The sequence below is a fragment of the Topomyia yanbarensis genome, chromosome 1 (genome assembly GCF_030247195.1).
Source record: "Topomyia yanbarensis strain Yona2022 chromosome 1, ASM3024719v1, whole genome shotgun sequence".
Classification (NCBI taxonomy): Eukaryota; Metazoa; Arthropoda; class Insecta; order Diptera; family Culicidae; genus Topomyia; species Topomyia yanbarensis.
The window spans coordinates 156,382,088-156,402,976 of NC_080670.1; the positions used below are offsets into that span (position 1 = coordinate 156,382,088).

At 45.1% G+C, this 20,889-nt stretch overlaps 2 protein-coding genes across 2 annotated transcripts; both read left to right on the forward strand.

The window, feature by feature from the left end:
* Positions 1–525: 525 nt before the first annotated feature.
* Positions 526–4,830, forward strand: LOC131676035 (uncharacterized). Its single transcript, XM_058955161.1, has one exon. The coding sequence runs from the start codon at positions 526–528 to the stop codon at positions 4,828–4,830; it is 4,305 nt and encodes a 1,434-aa protein (XP_058811144.1).
* Positions 4,831–4,962: 132 nt separating this feature from the next.
* On the forward strand, positions 4,963–6,555 carry LOC131676036 (uncharacterized). The gene has a single exon (XM_058955162.1). It carries the CDS (start codon positions 4,963–4,965, stop codon positions 6,553–6,555), a length of 1,593 nt encoding a protein of 530 aa, XP_058811145.1.
* The last annotated feature ends 14,334 nt before the right edge of the window (positions 6,556–20,889 follow it).

Sequence of the window (20,889 nt, forward strand, 5' to 3'; positions counted from 1 at the left end):
ATAATAAAAATAAAGGAGGTTAGATTAAAGCGAGTGATAGGAAAGACTAATTAAAATTAATTTGCTGAACGTTGATTGTTAGCGGTCATACCAGTAAAAACAAAGGCGATTAATTAGTACGTAAGTAAATAAAATGTAAATTTCGGATATTATATACAAACAAGAATTCTATAGGCACAACTCGCATCGGAAAGTTCGGAACGGAGAATAAAACTTATACTACGGTTAAAATTTGGATAGTACGGAGAAGTAGTGAGGAGGAGAAAATCAGACTAAAGAAACACTAAATGTGAGTAAAACTATTGAGTAAAATTTGCCTATTTCTAAATTTAAACCTAACATTGTTAAAACAAGTAAAACTTATTTGCTAACAGTGAACATTTAAAATACATTTTAGCTTTGATCGGCTTATAGTAAACGTCGATTACCAAAGAGGTGTTATTGTTGATCCGAACAAAAATCAAAGATTTATTTCGGTGTGGATTGTTCTTCGCATAATGGCTTCTCGTAATTCCAAAGGGGAAGATGTGGGTCATGACGAGGCCCCCCCCCCCTACCGTTTTATCGAAATGCGTGTATTGCAACAAGCATGAGTCGGAGGATGTAAACTGGGTCCAATGTAAAACTTGCGAGCAGTGGGCCCATTTTTCCTGCGCTGGCGTGAACGAGAGTATTGCGGAGAAAGATTGGGACTGTTCAAGATGTGCCCAGTTTATCGTTCAGCAGCTGAATGTCCCCAAACCAGGTAAGACGCGGTCGACTAAAAATAAGACCGGATCGAAAAGCGACTCAGGGTCTGTTCGCGGCAATGGATCTGTTCTAGAACTAGCTGATCAGCAGTTTGAGGAAGAACAGCTCGCGCGCGAAAGAGCCTTTGCGAAGCAAATTGAGATTCGGGAGAGAAGATTGCAACGAGAATTGGAATGGAACGCAAAGCAGCTGGAGATGGAACGAAATATACGCAAGAAGGAGCTCGAAGTGCAGCGTCGGATGCAGGAAGAAAAATTAAAGCAAGAGCAAGAACTGCTAAACGCTCAGTTGGAAACTGAGCAAGAGTTTTTCAAGCAGCGTGATGCCATCCGTTGCAAGATGAACAACAGTCTTCAGAAAGTTCAGTCGTGGATGGACGAGGAAGCTGCTGTCGGTGGTACGTGGGAGCAGAACAAGAAAGTTGATTCTTGGCTGAAGCAGCAAGAGAAGGACGTAACAATTCCCGCAGCAGATATTCGCGGTGCGTACAATAAGGGTGGGAAACCGATTGTTACCCCGGTACTAAAAGGTGCGGGAAGTCGCTGTTCCGGAAAAAGTTTCACACCAGTCAACGAAAAGGTAGTGGATGAGGTTTCCGAGGAAGACAACTCTGATAGTTCTGAAGGTGAACCGGATGAAAACATGAGCGCGGGTAGACATTCGCGAATTGCGAACGGAAATTTCGGAACGCGCGGATCAGAGATATTTAGCGCCTTTAGAGAGCAAGCTGTTCCAAGTGAAATTGGCAGAAGTCGCTATGAATCGGAAGGGCAAGTATTTCGGCTGACCCGAGAGCAGATTGCCACGAGGAAGGTGGTATCCGGAAATCTGCCGAAGTTCAACGGAGATCCGGAAACATGGCCACTGTTTATTAGCAGTTTTGAAAACACAACCAGGGCTTGTGGTTACTCAAACATTGAGAACCTGGATCGTTTGCTGAATAGCTTGGGAGGAGAAGCGCTCAACGCCGTGAGAAGCATGCTGATACTCCCTGATTCCGTGCCGGAAGTTATTCGGGATCTTCGCAGATTATTTGGCCAGCCAGAGAAGTTGCTAAAAATGCTGCTTAATAAGGTCAAGAACGCTCCACCGCCAACAACGGTAGATCTAAAAACCTTCGTTAGGTTTGGTATAACGGTCAAACAGCTCTGCGACCATCTAGAAGCAGCTCGGCTTCGCGATCATCTTCGTAATCCGCTTCTGGTGCAGCAGCTCGCCGAAAAACTGCCCCCAGAATATCAAATGAAATGGATAGAATACAAGCGCGACAAGAAAGGAACACCACTGCGACTGTTCACGGATTACATAACAGATATTGGTGATGTCGCTTCCGAAGCAGCAGCATATTCGTCGACAGTAAATGACGTAGCGCGATACTCCAAGGTTAAACCAGCCAGGAAGAAGGAGTTTGTACACGTTCATGATTCGGCATCGAAACGAGAAGAGGGAGTGCAATTGGAAAGGGTTAGCAAAGCTTGTTGGATTTGCAAGCGAACAGATCATCGGATCAGGTTCTGCGACGATTTTCGGAAGATGAATATCGTGGAGCGGTTGAAAGCAGTAGATAAACAGAAGTTGTGTGGCATTTGCCTCAATAGGCACGGTGACAATCCCTGTGGCTCTAAGGTTCGATGTACGGTGAAGAATTGCAAGGGGAATCATCATACACTTCTACATCGCGTTGAAGAATCCGTACAGCTACAGAGGGTGGAATGTAATGCACACAGAGATGCAGATCGTTCAGTCATATTTCGCATGGCGCCGGTGACGTTGCACTATGGAAAGAAACGTTACGAAACACTAGCGTTTATGGACGAGGGTTCGTCCACCACATTAATGGATGAGGCAATCGCGGAGATACTGAAAGTGGAAGGCGAGCTTGAGCCGCTGATCGTAACCTGGACAGGTGACATCAACCGTTTCGAGAATGGTTCCCGGAAAGTCGACTTATTGCTGTCGGTGAAAGGATCAAAAGAAAAGGTTCCGTTAGAGAATGTTCGCAGTGTTTCCGAGCTCTTGCTTCCTAAACAAGATATGCGGTTTGCAGATGTAGCGAAGCACTATCCGCATTTAGCGGGATTGCCGGTAAAGGATCTTCTCGGAGGACAAGCGACAATTCTAATCGGCTTGGATAACCTACATCTATTTGCGCCGCTGGAGTCACGAGTCGGTAAACAGAATGAGCCGATCGCCGTGCGGTCAAAGGTTGGATGGACGGTGTACGGACCAGAGAAGCGGAAGCCTAGCGCTAGCACCTTTCTAAATTTACACACAGTTGCATCGGTTAGTAATCAGAAGCTTCATGACTTGATGCGGAACCAGTACGTTTTGGACGATGTGGGTGTTACATCATTCGCCATACCGGAGCCGAAGGAGGAGCAACGAGCAAAGGCAATCCTGCAAGCGACGACTAAGCGTGTAGGCGAACAGTTCGAAACCGGGCTACTGTGGCGAGATGACGTTCGGCGATTCCCTGACAGCTACTCAATGGCATTGCGAAGAATGAAAGCACTGGAACGAAAGCTGGAGAAGGATCCAGTATTGAAGCAGATTGTGTGTCAGCAGATAAGCGACTATCTGGCGAAAGGATACGCACACAAAATAACCAACGCAGAAATTACAAACACACCAAACTCGGCAGTCTGGTATTTACCAGTTAACGTGGTGTTGAACCCGCGCAAGCCAGGAAAAGTGCGACTGGTGTGGGACGCAGCCGCTTCGGTCGGAGGAATTTCTTTGAACTCGGAGTTATTGAAAGGGCCGGATATGTTGATACCCCTTCCACGGGTCATTTGCCACTTTCGAGAGCGTCCAATCGCGTTTGGAGGAGATATACAGGAAATGTACCACCAGATTCGAATCAAAGACGAGGACAAGCAAGCGCAACGATTCTTGTTTAGGCCTGACCAAGGGGAAATGTCACAGGTCTACGTTATGGACGTTGCTACCTTCGGTTCCACATGCTCGCCCTGCTCCGCGCAGTTTGTAAAAAATCTAAACGCGGAACATTTTATGGAAAAGTACCCGGAGGCAGCAGCAGCTATTGTTAAGAAACACTATGTAGATGATTACTACGACAGTGTAGACACAGTAGAAGAAGCAATACAACGGGCTAAAGAAGTGAAGTATATACATGCACAAGGCGGCTTCCACATCAGAAACTGGGTGTCGAACTCGGTAAAGCTTCTAGAAGAGCTTGGTGATCGTGGCTCGAACGGAGCAGTGCATTTCAATCGAGACAAAGGCACAGAGTACGAGCGTGTGCTGGGTATTGTTTGGGAGCCAGCTGAAGATATCTTTTCGTTTGCTACTGTGTCAAATGCAAATTTCACGAAGGTACTGGAAGAAGGAGAATGTCCAACGAAACGAATAGTCCTTAGTTTCGTTATGGCACAATTTGATCCAATGGGATTCATCGGTCCCCTAACTGTACGCGGGAAGATGCTGATCCAAGATCTCTGGAGAACCGGCTGCGACTGGGATTCCAAAATTGATAAGGAGTCGCATGATAAATGGCGACGTTGGATAAATATGATGCGAAACATAGGGTCCTTCAAGCTGCCTCGAAGTTATTTCGGAAATGCCAAATCGAACGAAATAGACGATCTGGAGTTACATATATTCGCTGATGCCAGCGAAAAGGCATACGGCTGTGTGGCGTACTTTCGAGCGATCGTACGAGACGAGGTAAGGTGCGCCCTAGTTATGAGCCGTGCCAAGGTGGCTCCACTGAAGCAGACATCAATACCGCGTCTAGAGCTACTGGCAGCAGTTCTTGGAGCACGATTGTCGAAAACAGTTATCGATAACCACAACTTTGGTATTGGAAAAGTGGTGTTCTGGATTGATGCGAGCGTTGTGTTGTCCTGGATTCGGTCTGACCAGTGCAGATACAAACAGTTTGTTGGCTTTAGAATTGGCGAAATTCTTAGCCTGACAAAATTGACCGACTGGCGGTGGATACCAACTAGACTTAACGTAGCGGACCAACTTACTAAATGGGGTAAAGATCCGGATATGCACGCTGATAGCGCGTGGGTCCAGGGGATGGAATTCCTGTACACGAACAAGCAGGAGTGACCAAAGAAGGCACTACCTCCGGCTAATACAACCGAAGAATTACGCATTCATCTCTTGTTGCACGATGTGAAGGTGGAAGCAGTTCTCATCGATCCTTCGCGCATATCTAAGTGGACGGTGCTTGTTCGTACCATGGCGTCCGTATTCCGTTTCATCTCGAACTGTAGACAAAAGGTCAAGGGGCTACCGATCGAAACACTGAAAGCGACGGACCGACAGGCGAAGGTTCGGTGTACGAAAAATGTGGCTTGTGTCCGCGTGCCGTTACAGCAAGTCGAGTATGAGAAGGCAGAGAAATGTCTGTTTAAAATGGCGCAGGCGGAGAGTTTCGTTGATGAACTAAAGGTGCTGAAACGAAATAAAGATCGTCCAGTAAACCAATGGTTAGCAGTTGAAAAATCTAGTCCATTGAGCAAGCTGACACCGTTGATCGACGAAGCAGGCATGATTCGCATGGAAGGCCGTTGCGAGCGAGCAGATGAACTACCATTTGATCTGCGATTTCCTATAATTCTTCCGGATAACAACAGAATTACCTACATGATCGTCCAAAACCTGCACGAAGAATCTGGACATGGATACAGACTCATGGTTAAAAACAAACTGAAGCAGCTGTTTTATGTGGTTCACGTGGACGCAGTCGTGAAGAAAGTATCGTCGGCTTGTATATGGTGTAAGGTTCATCGCAATCGGCCTCGTGTTTCGCGAGAAGCTCCGTTGCCGCTGCAACGACTTACCCCACATCTTCGCCCTTTCAGCTTTGTGGGAGTTGACTACATGGGACCCTTTGAAGTGGCTGTTGGACGCCGGAATGAAAAACGTTGGATCGCATTGTTCACCTGTTTAGTAACTCGAGCGGTGCATTTAGAGGTGGCGCACGGGCTAACAACACAGTCCTGTTTGATGGCGATAAGTCGCTTCATCGGGCGACGAGATTGGCCGATTGAGTTCCTCTCGGATAACGGGACCAATTTCCAAGGGGCTAGCAAAGAGTTGTTGGCACAGCTCAAAGGAATTGAGTTTGATTGCGCTGAACAATACACAAACGCGAGAACGAGGTGGACATTCAACCCACCCGCGGCACCCCATATGGGTGGCGTATGGGAGCGTCTGGTACGATCGGTGAAAGAGATATTGAGAGCAATTAACGAGGGAAGACGGCTTACGGACGAGATTCTTCAGACGTCCATCGTAGAAGCAGAGGACATAATAAATTCACGTCCGCTAACATACGTGTCACAAGACTCAGAAGAAGTGGATGCGTTGACCCCAAACCATTTTTTGCGAGGTCCTCCATCTAAGCAACGAAACGTAACGAGTCCACCACCGCATCCGGCTGAAGCACTTCGTGATACGTACAAACGAACGCAGCAGTTAGCTAGTGAGTTGTGGCAGCGCTGGATCAGGGAATATGTTCCATCAATAAACCAACGAACCAGGTGGTTTGGCGAAACGAAACCGTTGAAAGCAGGCGATTTGGTGTACATCGTCGAAGGCAACAATCGGAAATGCTGGGTCCGCGGCATAGTGGAGGAACCTATAGTGTCGAGCGATGGTCGTATACGACAAGCATGGGTCCGTACCAGGACCAAGCGGTACAGACGAGCGGCAGCAAACTTGGCCGTGTTGGAATTAGACGATGGTAACTCTGAACCGAATGGTACCTTCGGATCAGGGTTACGGGTCGGGGAATATGTTGGGAACACTGCCATGCCGCTGCAATAAGATAAGTGCCGCTGCGAAGAGATAAATATGCGCCACAAGGGTGTGTTGACAAAAGGAAAGGAAGACGTCAAACGACATAGATGAGTGAGATAGAGAGTGATAGAATGATTTAGTTGTCAGTGGACGGAAAAAGGTAAATAATAAAAATAAAGGAGGTTAGATTAAAGCGAGTGATAGGAAAGACTAATTAAAATTAATTTGCTGAACGTTGATTGTTAGCGGTCATACCAGTAAAAACAAAGGCGATTAATTAGTACGTAAGTAAATAAAATGTAAATTTCGGATATTATATACAAACAAGAATTCTATAGGCACAACTCGCATCGGAAAGTTCGGAACGGAGAATAAAACTTATACTACGGTTAAAATCAGCTTCGTCCGGAACGGAGAATAAAACTTATACTACGGTTAAAATTTGGATAGTACGGAGAAGTAGTGAGGAGGAGAAAATCAGACTAAAGAAACACTAAATGTGAGTAAAACTATTGAGTAAAATTTGCCTATTTCTAAATTTAAACCTAACATTGTTAAAACAAGTAAAACTTATTTGCTAACAGTGAACATTTAAAATACATTTTAGCTTTGATCGGCTTATAGTAAACGTCGATTACCAAAGAGGTGTTATTGTTGATCCGAACACCCCCAATACTAAAGGAGAAATGTTCCAGCTGCCTGGATTTCGGCCATCAGAAAAGAAACTATAGAGGCCCCTGATCTGCGCAGAAAACATGGGGAGAAGGGACACATTGCTAGAGACTGCACAAAGCAATCGAAGGAAAGAACCACATGATTGGAGGCTTCTTGTGCCCAGAGGCGAAGATAGGCTAATGTTGATGGAGATAACTCAATTTAATCTCAACCATTGTGACATTGTACAGCAATTGTTGTGGCAGACAACAACGGAAACGGATTGCGACGTTACATTCGTTGCAGAGCTGTATCGTGTTCCTCAAGGTAACGGTAACTGAGTAGTGGATAGAGCAGGGAGGAAGGCAATCCATGTGATCACGATTGCTTGATGATTGTTTGGATCAACGGCGGATTCCTATGTACGATGGACACCAGAGCAGTTTAACGAGATGCTGGATTCTCTAACCGACTTGTTAGTCGAAAGAACGCCGGTTGTAATAGGAGGAGTTTGTTATGCTTGGGCCGTGGAGTGTGGTAGCAGGCTGACTTACGCAAGAGGTTACAGATTGTTGAAAGCCCAGGCGAAGCTGGCTGTAAGGCTGTGCAACGAAGGTTCCGCTAGCACATTCCGTAAAGACGGCGGGAATTCATCATCGACGGAACATTCTGCAGTTCCTAGCTTATGGATAACATGAAATAGCGAGTTAGCAGGCTGTACGCACTTGGCGACCACTAGGTCACCATTAGTCGGTGGAATTGCAATGTAACGCGGCGCATGAGGACAGGCGAACGGAAGTTGAAAGTAAAGGGCTTCGATAAGGGCCTTTTTGTGGAAGCCTGTGGTGCTGGCAGCCTCACTCAAATTCCGAATGCCGATGAGCTGTCCGAGACATTAGCGAGGGCATGTGACGAAGTCTATCTGCTACAAGGAGCTGTGCAGAGAAATAGACATTTTCCCCCAGGGAAACGCTTACTGTGTCGTGAAATGTGCCATGATAAACTGAAAATTATCGTGAACGGTCTCCAACGTGGCATTGAAGACAGAGATCTTGACGTTTCTGGACGTGTTCAGAATAGTTCGACAGAAATACTTGAACGACGGTTACTTCCCGGATAGATGGAAGATCCAGAAGCTGATGTTGCCGCGAACATCAAGGAAGCCACCAATACTCTTGGATACTCTTGGTAAACTTCTGGAAAGGATCATCCTCAACAGGCTGACAAACTACGCTTAAAGTAACTGCAGAGGCAGTTCGGATTCGGGAAAGGGATCTCAATGGTGGATGCCATCCGCACAGTTATCGCGAGCGCGGAGAAAACATTGAAGAAAAGGAGAAGGGGTAATCGCTACTGCGCCAAGGTTACGATCGACGTGAAGAACGCGTTCAACGGTGCTAACTGTGTGGCTGTCGCCGTAGCGCTGTGCAGAATGCGGGTCCCAGATTATTCGCGCAATGTTCTGAAAAGTTTCTTTCGGAACCGAATACTGATCTACGAGAGGCAGATGGCAACTAGGATAGCGGCGGGAGTACCTCAGGGCTCCATGCTCGACACAACGCTATGGAATATAATGCAGAACGGAGTGATAACACTGGAACTACCCTGGGGAGTTGGGATCGTCGACTTGAAAGAAGACGTTGTCGTGACGCGAGTGCTTTGAGAAGGTGCAGATGTTGACGGCAGAGACAATAGTCATCGTGGAAACCTCAATGGCTGACGTCAAGTTGCAGCTGGCTCAAAAGACGGAGGTAGCGTTGGTCAGCAACTGTAAAAAATCCAGCATGTCGTGATCAGCGTCGGGGGACACTTTATCCCATCGATGCGTACGCTGATGCACCTGGTTGTGAAGATCGACGATCGGTAAAATTACTAGCCATGTCAACTATGTATGTGAATCGCCGAGTATTAGAGGAGCAAGATGCAGCACGAGACGCCTCCTGGCGGGTGTCTCATCCTCGATACCGAGGTATGGAGTACCGGCCTGTGTTGATGCGCTGAACTAAAAGCGGAAGCGGACGAAGTTTATAAGAACGATATCGTCGGAGGTGGTATGCGTAATTGTCGGGATGATTCCCATTTGCAGTACTCTGGCTGAGGACGTAGAATGCTACCAGTGGAGGAAGACACGAAATCAAAGGAGACTGATCATAGCGGACTCGTTGGATAAGTGACAGCAAGAGAGGGACAATGCGGAAAAAGAAAGGTGAATCAAACGACTCATCTCAAATATGTCGGTGAGGGTGAATAGGAAGCATGGAGAGATCAACTTCTATTTGACGAAGTTGTTTTCCGGGCACGGATGCTTTCAGAAGTACCTGCATCGGTTTAAACATGCTTCATAATTCCTTTGCCAAAAGTGTGTAAACTTGTAAGAGATACCGGAAAATGTGGTCTTTGAATGCCGTAGATTCGAAGAAGTTTGAAGGAGTATGCCTGAAGTGACAGTTGACAATATCGTTGATGAGATGTACAATGACGAGCATATTTGGAATGCTGTTTACAAAGTAGTTACGAGTATATTCTCCGACCTGTAGAGGAAGTATCGAAGGGACCAATAAAGTAGCGCCACCGGCTAGAAAGCCGCAGTGAAACCACAAATCAGGTCTCTGGGGAACGCCAGGGAACTCTCCGCTGATGTAAATTACGTCTACAGCAGGGGACCAGTTGAATAGTGCACGACATAGCACCTGGTTCGAGTCGTCGGGGCACCAGCGAACTGGATGTCTTGAGTAGTGTCGTGTCGAATAAATGTGAGGCAGTGTACCGAAAGTTACGCTCCACTGAGAACCGCTGGACACACCCCAGCATCTGCTCCACCGGGGTCGAGATCGAGTAGATCGGGACGAAGCGGAGGGCTAAGTGGCTCACGAAAACGAACAGCAGTACACTGAGAAATCCCGGAGAATTCACAGTAGGGTAGATTCGCCACCGTGGATTATCCGACTATATCATGACGAAAATAGGAGCTAATTGGCTCAAGAAACAGACATCGGTACCCAGACATATTCCGCCGCCAGAGATCTTTCAGTCGGAGTATGGTAGTTCATCGCCGGGGACTGTCCGAGTAGATCGGGATAAGGCTGGGAGCTGGATGACCCACGGAAACAGGAGCATAATGGCTCATGGAATCAGCAGCTAATTGGTACACTGAGATGAGAGCTAAATGGCGATGTAATAGATGGAGATGGAAAGCAAGAGAACAGTCGAGAGTTAAATGGCTCAATGGTCGAGCTATTTCATGGATCAAGTGGAGCTCCGAGATAGCTAGAAAAACTCGTAAGAAAAGGAAAAAGGTGTAATGAAAGCACAACGAGCCCCACCACGAAGTAATATCTTGATGTAGTTACCAACGGAAGAAGGGGGAAAAAGAGTAAGGAGTGTTTTAGTGGTTCGGCACGAAGTCCTGCACAGGCCAATGCACTACAGGCCAGGCTTTTAAAGCTTTTTAAACCTTACTATAAAGGCTGCTCCTAGAGTATAGAGGACATCGTCGCCATCGTGAACCGATTCTTCCTTCGTCTTGAACTCCATAGACATGGAAGACGTTGGTAACGAATCGAGTGGTTGAAAGCTAAGAGCTGACTTCTATCGCCGTTTGGAATCATGTCCAGCTGAAGACTATCCCACCAATCTCGTCTCTCGAGGAATGAACTTCGATGAGCTTCTCACCTGTAGAAATGTAGTGGAATGTGAAAGGACGGACCGTTGTTGCTGAAACCAGTATTCCCTCCTTGATCAGCGAAGAATGTTGTTTCAGCGAAGCTCGAACTCAGACCAACCGGAGATCCGACAGACTGTTGCCCTTCCGGTAGTGAGTGAAGAACCGCCAGATATCTTCAACTGGACCTGTCACTCAGGAATATGCGATCGCCATTCTTCAAATCCTCCATCGCCGTCTACTTAGTGGCGCAAACGAATTATATACGTCAATTTGGCTCTCAAATGGCCATTCTTCAAAAGTGAATTTCACAGAATCTTTAGATGTTTTTTTTTAGAAAATTGATTTGTTTTACAAAAGTGCTTCCAATTTGCACATCTTTCATTCTACGATTGAGCAGCATGGCTTTTCCAACATCAATTTATTTTGGGACAGCCTTCTGTCCATAATGCCTATAATCCCGGCCACCCTCATATCTCTACGCCTTGCAACGCTACCGATTGTCGTCATCGTCAAAGAGACTATCTAATGTAAAATCAACAAAAGGAAAAAGCGGTACCACTTTTATAAATAGACCGGCTCCCGCTACAAGTTCAAACAGCGAATCTCGACTGAGAATGGGTTTTCCCTGCGATAGACGCACATCCCACCGAAGCGTCGTCGCCATCGTATTACCATATTCTTCAAAAAAAAACGATGGTTTGTGTCCGCATCCAGTTTGCCAGGGGAGATCGCGCGCTTCAAATTAGACGAAACCTTTGAAAGTGGCGGGAATCTATGTTTTCGCTTTGGAGAGCCACTTGAATATCACCTCCAGGATCGGGTCGGATATTAGGCAGCGGTAGGCAAAGTGGCAAACGAAAAGGGTTTGCGGTACGACGAGTGTAGGTTTTCCGCCCAAAGTGAGAATGATGTTTATAATTAAAATCATGTTGTACGTCGGAAAAACCAAACCACTCTCAATTAGTGGCTAAAAAGCGTATCTTTTCGGGAGGCACCCTCATCGCTGAGGCAGGGTCTTTTTTATCCTCTTCCGTGCGAGGCGTCAGATGATGTGTGCAAGTGCCCGTCGCCACTGTAGATACTGGCTGGCTGTAATTGACAAATTTGTAATTTCTCAAGTGGCGTAGCAAACAAAACATTTCAATGCAATGCACCGCTTATGGTTAGCTACTGTGCCTGTGCCTGTGGTGGCAATCGACAGAAACGAAAACAAGATGCTATTAGCAGCGTTTTGGCAGCTCTTCATTTGCATTGACGAAAGAGAAGTGTTTAGGGTTAATACTGATACTCAAGTGGATTTGCAGGCTGTGGCAATGAGTCTTTTGATGTTATGTTAAGGGAATTAAAAAAAAATTATTAGGGGTGGTGATAATGAACAATGGAGCACTACACAGTACATGTATTTGCAAGTTTAGAAACTGAAAAATTGAAACTTGCCGTAAGCCAACTCAATTAGTTTATTTATTTATTCAGAGACACAGAAATTAATCTTACTGTTTTAAGGATTTCATACATCTACAAATTTTAATCAATTTTATTATTTGTAAAACTATTGAAATTACATTTCGATTTTCGGCTATGCACCAAATTGTACAACAGATTCTACTCATCACATCCAAGCATATGTCATTTCAATAAATTCAACTTTAAAATGTTCCGTATCAAATCACCACTTCACAGCCAGGGACTATGCAGCCGTCGGTCATACCGATTGAGAGAGACAGCGAGTAAGGTTTTCGGGCACGCTTCTGAAAGGGCGCAACAACACTACATAAATTGTCAATTTTTCATACACCATATTCAACGGAGCTTTCGGCAACTTTTGTTTTGTTTGCGAAAGCCGGCTATGAGTCAATCGCGTCGACAATGAGCCGTGTCCGATGTCGGTCGGCTCGTCACCCTGTGACCCCCTCGAAAAATTTCAACTCACTTTCGTCAGTTGAAATATGTTCCGTGAAAATTTACTCTCCCATGTTCCACTCTTCCATCATCGTTGCCGTCGGTTTGTTGTTGTTTTTCGCAGGTCAAAACGCTTTTTTCCTCTTGGGTGAGGAAAAAATTAATCCTTTTACCCGAAAAATGTCGGAAAAAATAAATAAATTACATCGCGTGTTCGGACACTTGAAGATTGTTAGGCAGGCGAGTGGAAAAAAAACGAGTTGAACAAGATAAATATGGTTGCGCCTAATCAAGAAGGAGAAAGGGCTTTGAACTTTCCCAAGGGAGACGGGTAGCATTAATCGGGAGCAAAAAAGAAAAGGGTTCTTCCAAAGGATAAAAAATGAAAATAAAAATCCATGCTCTATTTACACAATTCGCGAACAATTTTCGGTCTAATTGATCTTTTTTGCTCCGGTTCATACTGACACAAAGTGGATTGTTGACTGTTACCCGAAGAGGGTTGAAAAGTTAAGTAGGTTTAGGTAATAAATAATAGATTTATGGTTTTACATTTAGGAAAGTTTGAAGTTGGAACTATGGAGCAGGAATCAAGTGCTGTACAATTCTAATAATTGGTACCTAGCACCAGGTCCGTGCGCAAGGGGAGGATTTTAGGGGCTTAAACCCCTCCCATGAGAGTTACTTACTTTTGAAACTTCTGCTTTGAAAGATTTCTTAACTTCCTGATCAGGAATAAAAATTTTACGATGTAAGCCGTTTATTTTTGACACACAATGTCATTTGAGTTCGGTCATTCGAGAAACAAGTCTTTCAAGACACCCTGCGAGGGTGGCTGTACAAGGATGTGTCAAGAGTTGGATCTGGAGTCACGGGTCCCGGGATAAACATTTCAATATCAATAGGAGCCCGACCAACCGCATTTCATGCTGAAATTCAAGCAATTATTGAATGTGTTGCAACTTGCCTAAAAAGGAATTACAGACATACACAAATTTGTATCTTCTCAGATAGCCAAGCAGCCGTTAATGCACCTAAATCCTTTCACATGTACATCCAACCTGGTTTGAGAATGCATTCAATTACTTCAACAGCTTGCCATGCAAATCAAAGTGAATCTATTCTACGTGCCTGGATACAGTGGAGTTGAAGGAAATGAGAAGGCGGATCAGCTCGCAAGGTTAGGCTCTTCGAAGCAATTCATTGGACCAGAGCCATTCTGTGGTATATCTAGCTGTTCTCTGAAAGAAGAACTAAACAATTGGCAGAGTGATATGGTGGAATCCAACTGGTGTTTACCTCAGCAGCTGAACAGAGAAAAACGATTCATAACACCACGTAATAAAGTGGCTCAAAAACTTTTCAGCTTATCTAAGAAAGATTACAGCAGAGTGCATGTAGGGAGAGTGACGACATGTCAACTCAAGAAAAATAAAAGTTTTGGCAACAAGGAAATTTTCTGCTGACAGCACTGGTACTGATCTAGCCTAGAGTGACATTTCGATTGTTCTTGTTTTGTTCTGCTTTATTTGGATGGTTTATTCAATTTGCATATTGCATAAATCATATTTGAGCAAGCATCGGTTACATAAACGTGCGATTTTTTTTTCGAAAAGGAAGTGTTGCGTAAGGTTCTGTACCAATAAAACAACTCCGGGATTCAAGAACATAGGGTTCTTTCGTTTTCCAGCGGATGAAGATCTGCAAGCTACTTGGAAAAAGTTTTGTCGAATTCCAGGTAATTTTGAAATTACAGCTAGTTGCCGAGTGTGTGCCGTAAGTGCAAATAGTAGTTTAGGGTAGTAGCTACGGAATTTTAATATTTTCGCAAAATTAGTTCCATTTTATACAGGAGGATGTGTATTTTGCTAATAGAAAGGGCAAGATTTTGCGGCGACGAACGGCCGCGCCTGTCTATGATTTCGTTCCACAGATTTCAAATTTCCCTGTCAAGACTGATAAGCTGAATGTGGATACCATAGATGCATCGATGATGTCGGAAGTTTCTTTTGAGAATATGGTTCCAGTGAGATTCTCCCCATACGATGGGCATCAAACTGTGTGCATTAGTACAAAAAGAAAGTACGACAGGTACAACAACGACTCGTCGAAGGTAGGTTCACGTATTTCATTATTGATTATTATTACTAAATTTCAGTCACATGATTAATCTTCACCAGGAAATATGTGACCTAAAGAAGCGCTGCCGTGGGCATGAGGACGTCGTTGAACAACAGGACCATATTATTCAAAAGCAAAATGATACACCAGACCTGGCACTGAACGCTCTCAACAGAATATTTAGTTCAGACCAAGTAAACTTGCTACTGTACCAAAACAATCATCTGAAGCAATGGAGTGATGAAACCATCACTGAAAGCCTCAAAACGAAATTTGTATGCGGAACGAAAGGGTATGAACACTGCCGAAGTAAATATCCTCTGCCATCCGAACGCACATTGCAACGGAGAGTGGAAGGCTTAAATTTAAATCCCGGTATTTTGGATGACGTTCTGGAGCTTCTGAAACTGAAAGCTAACACTATGCTTCCGGATGATCTTGACTGCGGACTGCTCTTTGACGAAATGTCCATTGAAGAAGCAAGGAGCTTCTGCATTGCTGACAGTAAGTTTTATGATGGCATAACCATTCCTGGTCAAACTGGACTCGCAAGTCATGCTCTCGTATTTGTGCTAGTTGGAGTCAGAGACAGATGGAAACAAACTGTTGATTACCATTTCACTGGAAATAGTATTCCAGAAAATGAGCTAAGAGAAAGCGTATTCGAAATCGTCCGGAAAGTGGAGTCGTTTCGTTGCCGGGTTTATTTTCTGACGTCGGATTGTGGTCCGAACAATAAAAAGTTGTGGAATAATTTAAACTTGAAATTTCATAAAAACGACGTAATGAACAGTGGACCTATCAACCATCCTACGGATCCGTCGAGGAAGCTTGAAATAATTCTGGATGTGGTACACGTCTTCAAGTCCACTGTGCAAGGATGGTTAAAAAATGAAATGTTGTGGTTACCACCCGATATAGTAAAATCAAACGGATTTTGTTCAAACGAAGTCAATATCCACCATCTGACAGATTTGGTGAAATATGAACAGTATAACTTGCTCAAAGTCGCGCATAGTCTGAAATCCGATGATGTGGAATTCAAAAAGAAAAGAAATAACTTCGATGCAATGAAGGTCATTAATTCTGAAAAGTATGTGAACCGAAATGTGTCTGCAGCACTGCGATTCTATAGCCATGTTGCAAGCCGACCGGAAGTTTTGCCAACGGCATACTTTATCGAAACACTGTCGAAATGGTTCCAACTCTCAAAAAACAGGTCGATACAGATGGCGTTGAGTAAAAGTAAGTAGACATCGATATACACTTTGAAAGTTTTATTTATAACGTTGAATAATTCACCGAAATACATAGAAAACTGAACAGAAATACCAGTGCCGTAGTAGCGAGGGGGGGGGGTATGGGGACGAACCCCCCCCCCCCGAAATATTTTGGAGAATTTTGAAAAAAAATCAATATGTTAAACAAAAATATGCCTAAAATTTTAAATGAAATGAAAGTTTCATTTGCAAAAGTTATCTTGTAAAAATATTTCCTTGTAGTGAAAATTGGCTGCAGACTCGACACCTACCTGACGGCACGTTGTGGAGGCTGGCTCAACCGCCGAGGACTATAACAAGTAGATCGTGGCGAAGCGAGGAGCTGGGAGCTTATTGGTTCACGAAACGGATATCCGTACCGAGAGAAATTTCGCCACATTCTGTAGTCCTTGACTGACGGCGAACCTTGACTGGAAAGTGTGAGAGAAGTATCCCCATAGAGACCACCAGGCGATTCTGCAGCACGAAGAAGGACGGGCCGCAAGCTAAAGCGGAAGACGAAAGCCTTTAACGAAAACCTCTTTGTTGAGTTACTTCGGCGAACAACGGAATCAAGTACGTTGATGCGGCAAGAAGGATTGTGACGACTTGTGACGTTACAATGTCACGAAAACTAGGGCCATGCAGTAGACGGCGTGCAGATTACGGGTTAAATGAGTAGCTCAGTACGCTACACGCTGCTTGTCTTAGATCCAGAAAACGGGCTCAGAGCGTAAGATCGGAGAGTGAGAGAGGAGCACAAGCGACGTTTCGAGAAGGTAGGGACTCTTTAAAACGGGAGATCAAGCTTAGCAAGCCAATTGCCATAAGTAGCTGTGCTGAAAAATAAACGCCAATCCCTGGGGGACGCGTACTGAGTCGTCATGACGAAGACGAGGGTCTGCGACACCAGCTGAAATATACCCGGGGAAACTAAAGATAATCGTTGAGGGTCTCTTCCCGAATCACTGGTCACCGACACCGCACGACGAAGAAGAAGGAGGTAACACAGCCGAGTGGTAAGTGACTAACGACGAGCTCAAAGAAGCGTCGATGTGACTAAAATCAAAGTAAACTTCCGGTTCGGATGGAATACCAACCGTGGCGCTGAAAGCTGTGATCCTGGCGTATCCGGACATGTTCAGGATGCTACTGCTGAAGTCTTTAGATGATGGTAATCCCCGAAATGAGGAAGGTGCAGAAACTGATGTTGCTGCCAAAGTGTGGGAAGTCACCGAGCCATGCAACCTCGAATAGACCAATACCACAGCGTGGCATAAAAGAATGAGCCAGATCCTGAAGAGCTACTTCCAGAGTAGAGCACTGCTGTACCAGACGAACAAACGGGCAATAGGCAATGCGAATCACAGCGGGCGTTCCTCAGGGCTCCAGTCTCTGTCCAACACTTTGGAATGAGATGTACGATGCGGTCTTAACACTGCGGCTTCCCAGGAAAGTGAAAATCGTTGGTTTCGTGGACGATGTGTCACTAACGGTGAGACACTTGAAGAAATGGAGGTGTCGGTGACGGAGACAATGAAACCGCGAAAAGCTGAACAGGACGCTTCGACTGCTGGTCGTACGAGTTGCGATTGTGTACCGAAGGCAGTATGCCTTGTCGCCGAGATGATCCCCATCTACATTACCCAGTCGGAGGATATCAAGTGCTACAAACAATGAAAAGCCAGAAACGTGAGGAAGATGATGAGAATCGATTCGATGGTGATGTGGCAGCAGGAATGTGACAATACGGAGAAAGGAAAGTGTACCTACCGGCTCATCCAAACCTGTCGGCGTGGGTCAATAGAAAGCACGGAGAGATGACCTTCCACCTGAAACAGCTCCTACCGAGCCACGGCTGCTTAAGGAGTATCTGCATCGGTGTGGGTACGCAACGTCAACACTGTGCTTGGAATGTGAGATCGTCGAGGAGACACCGGAGCGTCTTTGAATGTCCGAGGTTTGAAGTCTTTGAATGTCCGAGGAGAGTCTTTGAATGTCCGAGGTTTGAAGTGACGTGCAGGGAGCTACTTAAAACGGAAGGACCGGACATCAACCCGGATAATCTAGCCTACAGAATGACAAGCGACATAAAGACGTGGAACGCAGTAAACAGAGATATGATGTAGATCAGTGATTCTCAACCTGGGGTCCGCGGACCCCTAGGGGGCCGCGAAGTCATTGCTGTGAGTCCGCGAAGAAAAATATATTTTCCGAGTGCATATTGAAATTTCAAGTCATGTTTCCTAACAAATTGAAAATAACATATTGATAGCATACAAAATTGATGTTTATCTATGGGGGTCCGCAGCAACCCAGTGTGATATCTAAGGAGTCCGTAGTACGAAAAAGGTTGAGAATCTTACAACGGAATGGACATTGAACAACGGTTTCGGGAGAGCAATCACCGCCAGGGAACTCTCCGCAGGAATAAGCTAGATTCACCGCCGAGGACTAGTCGAGTAGACTGCACCAGAGCAGCGAGTATGAGTCGTCGAAACGCCAGCGAACCGGACGTCACGCTCCATGCGGATTCGTTAGACCGACCACGGCACCCCACCGGTTGTTCCGATAGAAAAATAGCGAAAACCAAAGAAGAATCGATATTGGGAGAACTTTTTTCGCCAGGGAACTCTCCGTTAGCGTAAGCTAGATTCCCCGCTGGGGACTAGACTTAGTAGACAGTGACGAGACATCACTAGTCGCAGGTCATCGGTGCACCGGACACCCTGCTTTACCAGAATCGCCGAACTGACCTCGGCACCTAGCTGATTAGCTCGATCTCAGGAGAACTTCGCTCGCCGGGGAATTCTCTGTCGGAGTAGGTCAGCTCCATCGTCGGGGACTAGACCGAGTTGTTCGCGAACAAGTCGAGGAGCTGAATGGATCATCAAGGAAGTAGTGCTAAATGGCCCAAGAAGAGAACTAAAGGGCTTAAAGGAGTTGCGGTGCTAAATGGCACCGGTCACGGAGCCAAAGGGCTTAAGAAGTTGTAGTACTGAAGAATCGGTATCGGGAGAACTTCTTTCGTCTGGGACCTCTCCGTCAGCGTACAGTCAGATTCACCGCCGGGAACTAGACCGCGTAGATTGCGACGATACACCACCAGACGCGCCGGGGCTTCAGCAAACCGGATGCCCTACTCTACTGGAATCGCCGAACTGACCGCAGCACCTGGCTGGTTGGCTCGCTTTCGAACTTCTCTCGCTGGGGAATTTTTCGTCGGAGTAGGCTAGATCTATCGTCGGGGACTAGACCGAGTAGTTCGCGAACCAGTCGGAAGCTCAACGAAGAAGTGGTACTGAATTGCACAAGGGAACTGAAGGGCTCAGTAAATTAGACAGTCTGAAGTTTGCCACCCAGATTGTCCTCGTAGGGGAAGAGCATTAATTCTATACCAACAGCTAGCTTTCCTACCTTGACTACCCAAACCCGTTCCCTGAGTTGCTGGTTTTGAACATTTTTTTCCTGCTCAGAATGTTTTTGAACATTTTTTCATATATATACAAAAAAATTTCATATCCCTCCCCCCCGAAAGATTTTCTTACTACGCCACTGATCAGTGCCTAGAAACATTTCACCATAGGTGATCTCTGCGTTAGAGTGGCTGAGGACTAAATGGCTCATGAAAACGGGCATAGGTATCGGGAGAAATTCCGCCGCGGAGAAACTCTCAGCACCAGCTAGTAGATAATTAGGAACGAGTATCGCCAAGAAGGATAAGGAACCCTGCGAAGATGTTTGTAAAGAGATGTATTACGTCTTACATCTCGGCTTCGTCTGGATCAGTTCGCGCCTGAACCGGTCAGATATACCACAAAGTTTGGACAGCAAGTAAAAAACAGCATCAATGGAAATAAACATGATCGATTAACACAAAATAAAAAGAGCAAGAGCACAACACCTCCTGAAGTAATATCTAACGGTGGCCCCGGAAGGATGAAGATTAGGGTTTCTAGTACCAATCCCTTTTGGCGTGAACCGGTTCTTCGGTTCTTACATCAGTATTGGTAGTACCGGGAAAATACCGGAACTCATTTTTGCAAAATAAAGCAAGACACACTCTCATAATGGAATTAACCGTTCGAAATCAAGATTTTATTGATCAGATTTTGTATGCTTAAAAGTATTCTGATCAATAAAACATGTTTAATGTGCCATTTAGTGTAGCAAGTAAAAAACAGCATCAATGGAAATAAACATGATCGATTAACACAAAATAAAAAGAGCAAGAGCACAACACCTCCTGAAGTAATATCTAACGGTGGCCCCGGAAGGATGAAGATTAGGGTTTCTAGTACCAATCCCTTTTGGCGTGAACCGGTTCTTCGGTTCTTACATCAGTATTGGTAGTACCGGGAAAATACCGGAACTCATTTTTGCAAAATAAAGCAAGACACACTCTCATAATGGAATTAACCGTTCGAAATCAAGATTTTATTGATCAGATTTTGTATGCTTAAAAGTATTCTGATCAATAAAACATGTTTAATGTGCCATTTAGTGTATAACAGTTTCTCACATTTTATCAGAAGATTTTTTCCGAGATTGAGACCGCTTTTAGATTAAATTACTTTATTCCAATTTGAAGCTGGTAGAGACTAGAAATTCCATTTTTAAAAATAAATCAACAAGATATTCTTAATTCGCTAGATTCGAATTTACCTATTCTCGAGCACAATTCACTGTACAGCATCCCAGTGCAATACTATGGTGTAGCGATTCTGCTGGGAAGAATCGATGAAACTTCCAATTTTCATTCAT

Coding starts and splice junctions, on each gene's coding strand:
- LOC131676036 (XM_058955162.1), top strand. CDS start 4,963: ATGGCGTCCGTATTCCGTTTCATCTCGAACTGTAGACAAAAGGTCAAG.
- LOC131676035 (XM_058955161.1), top strand. CDS start 526: ATGTGGGTCATGACGAGGCCCCCCCCCCCTACCGTTTTATCGAAATGC.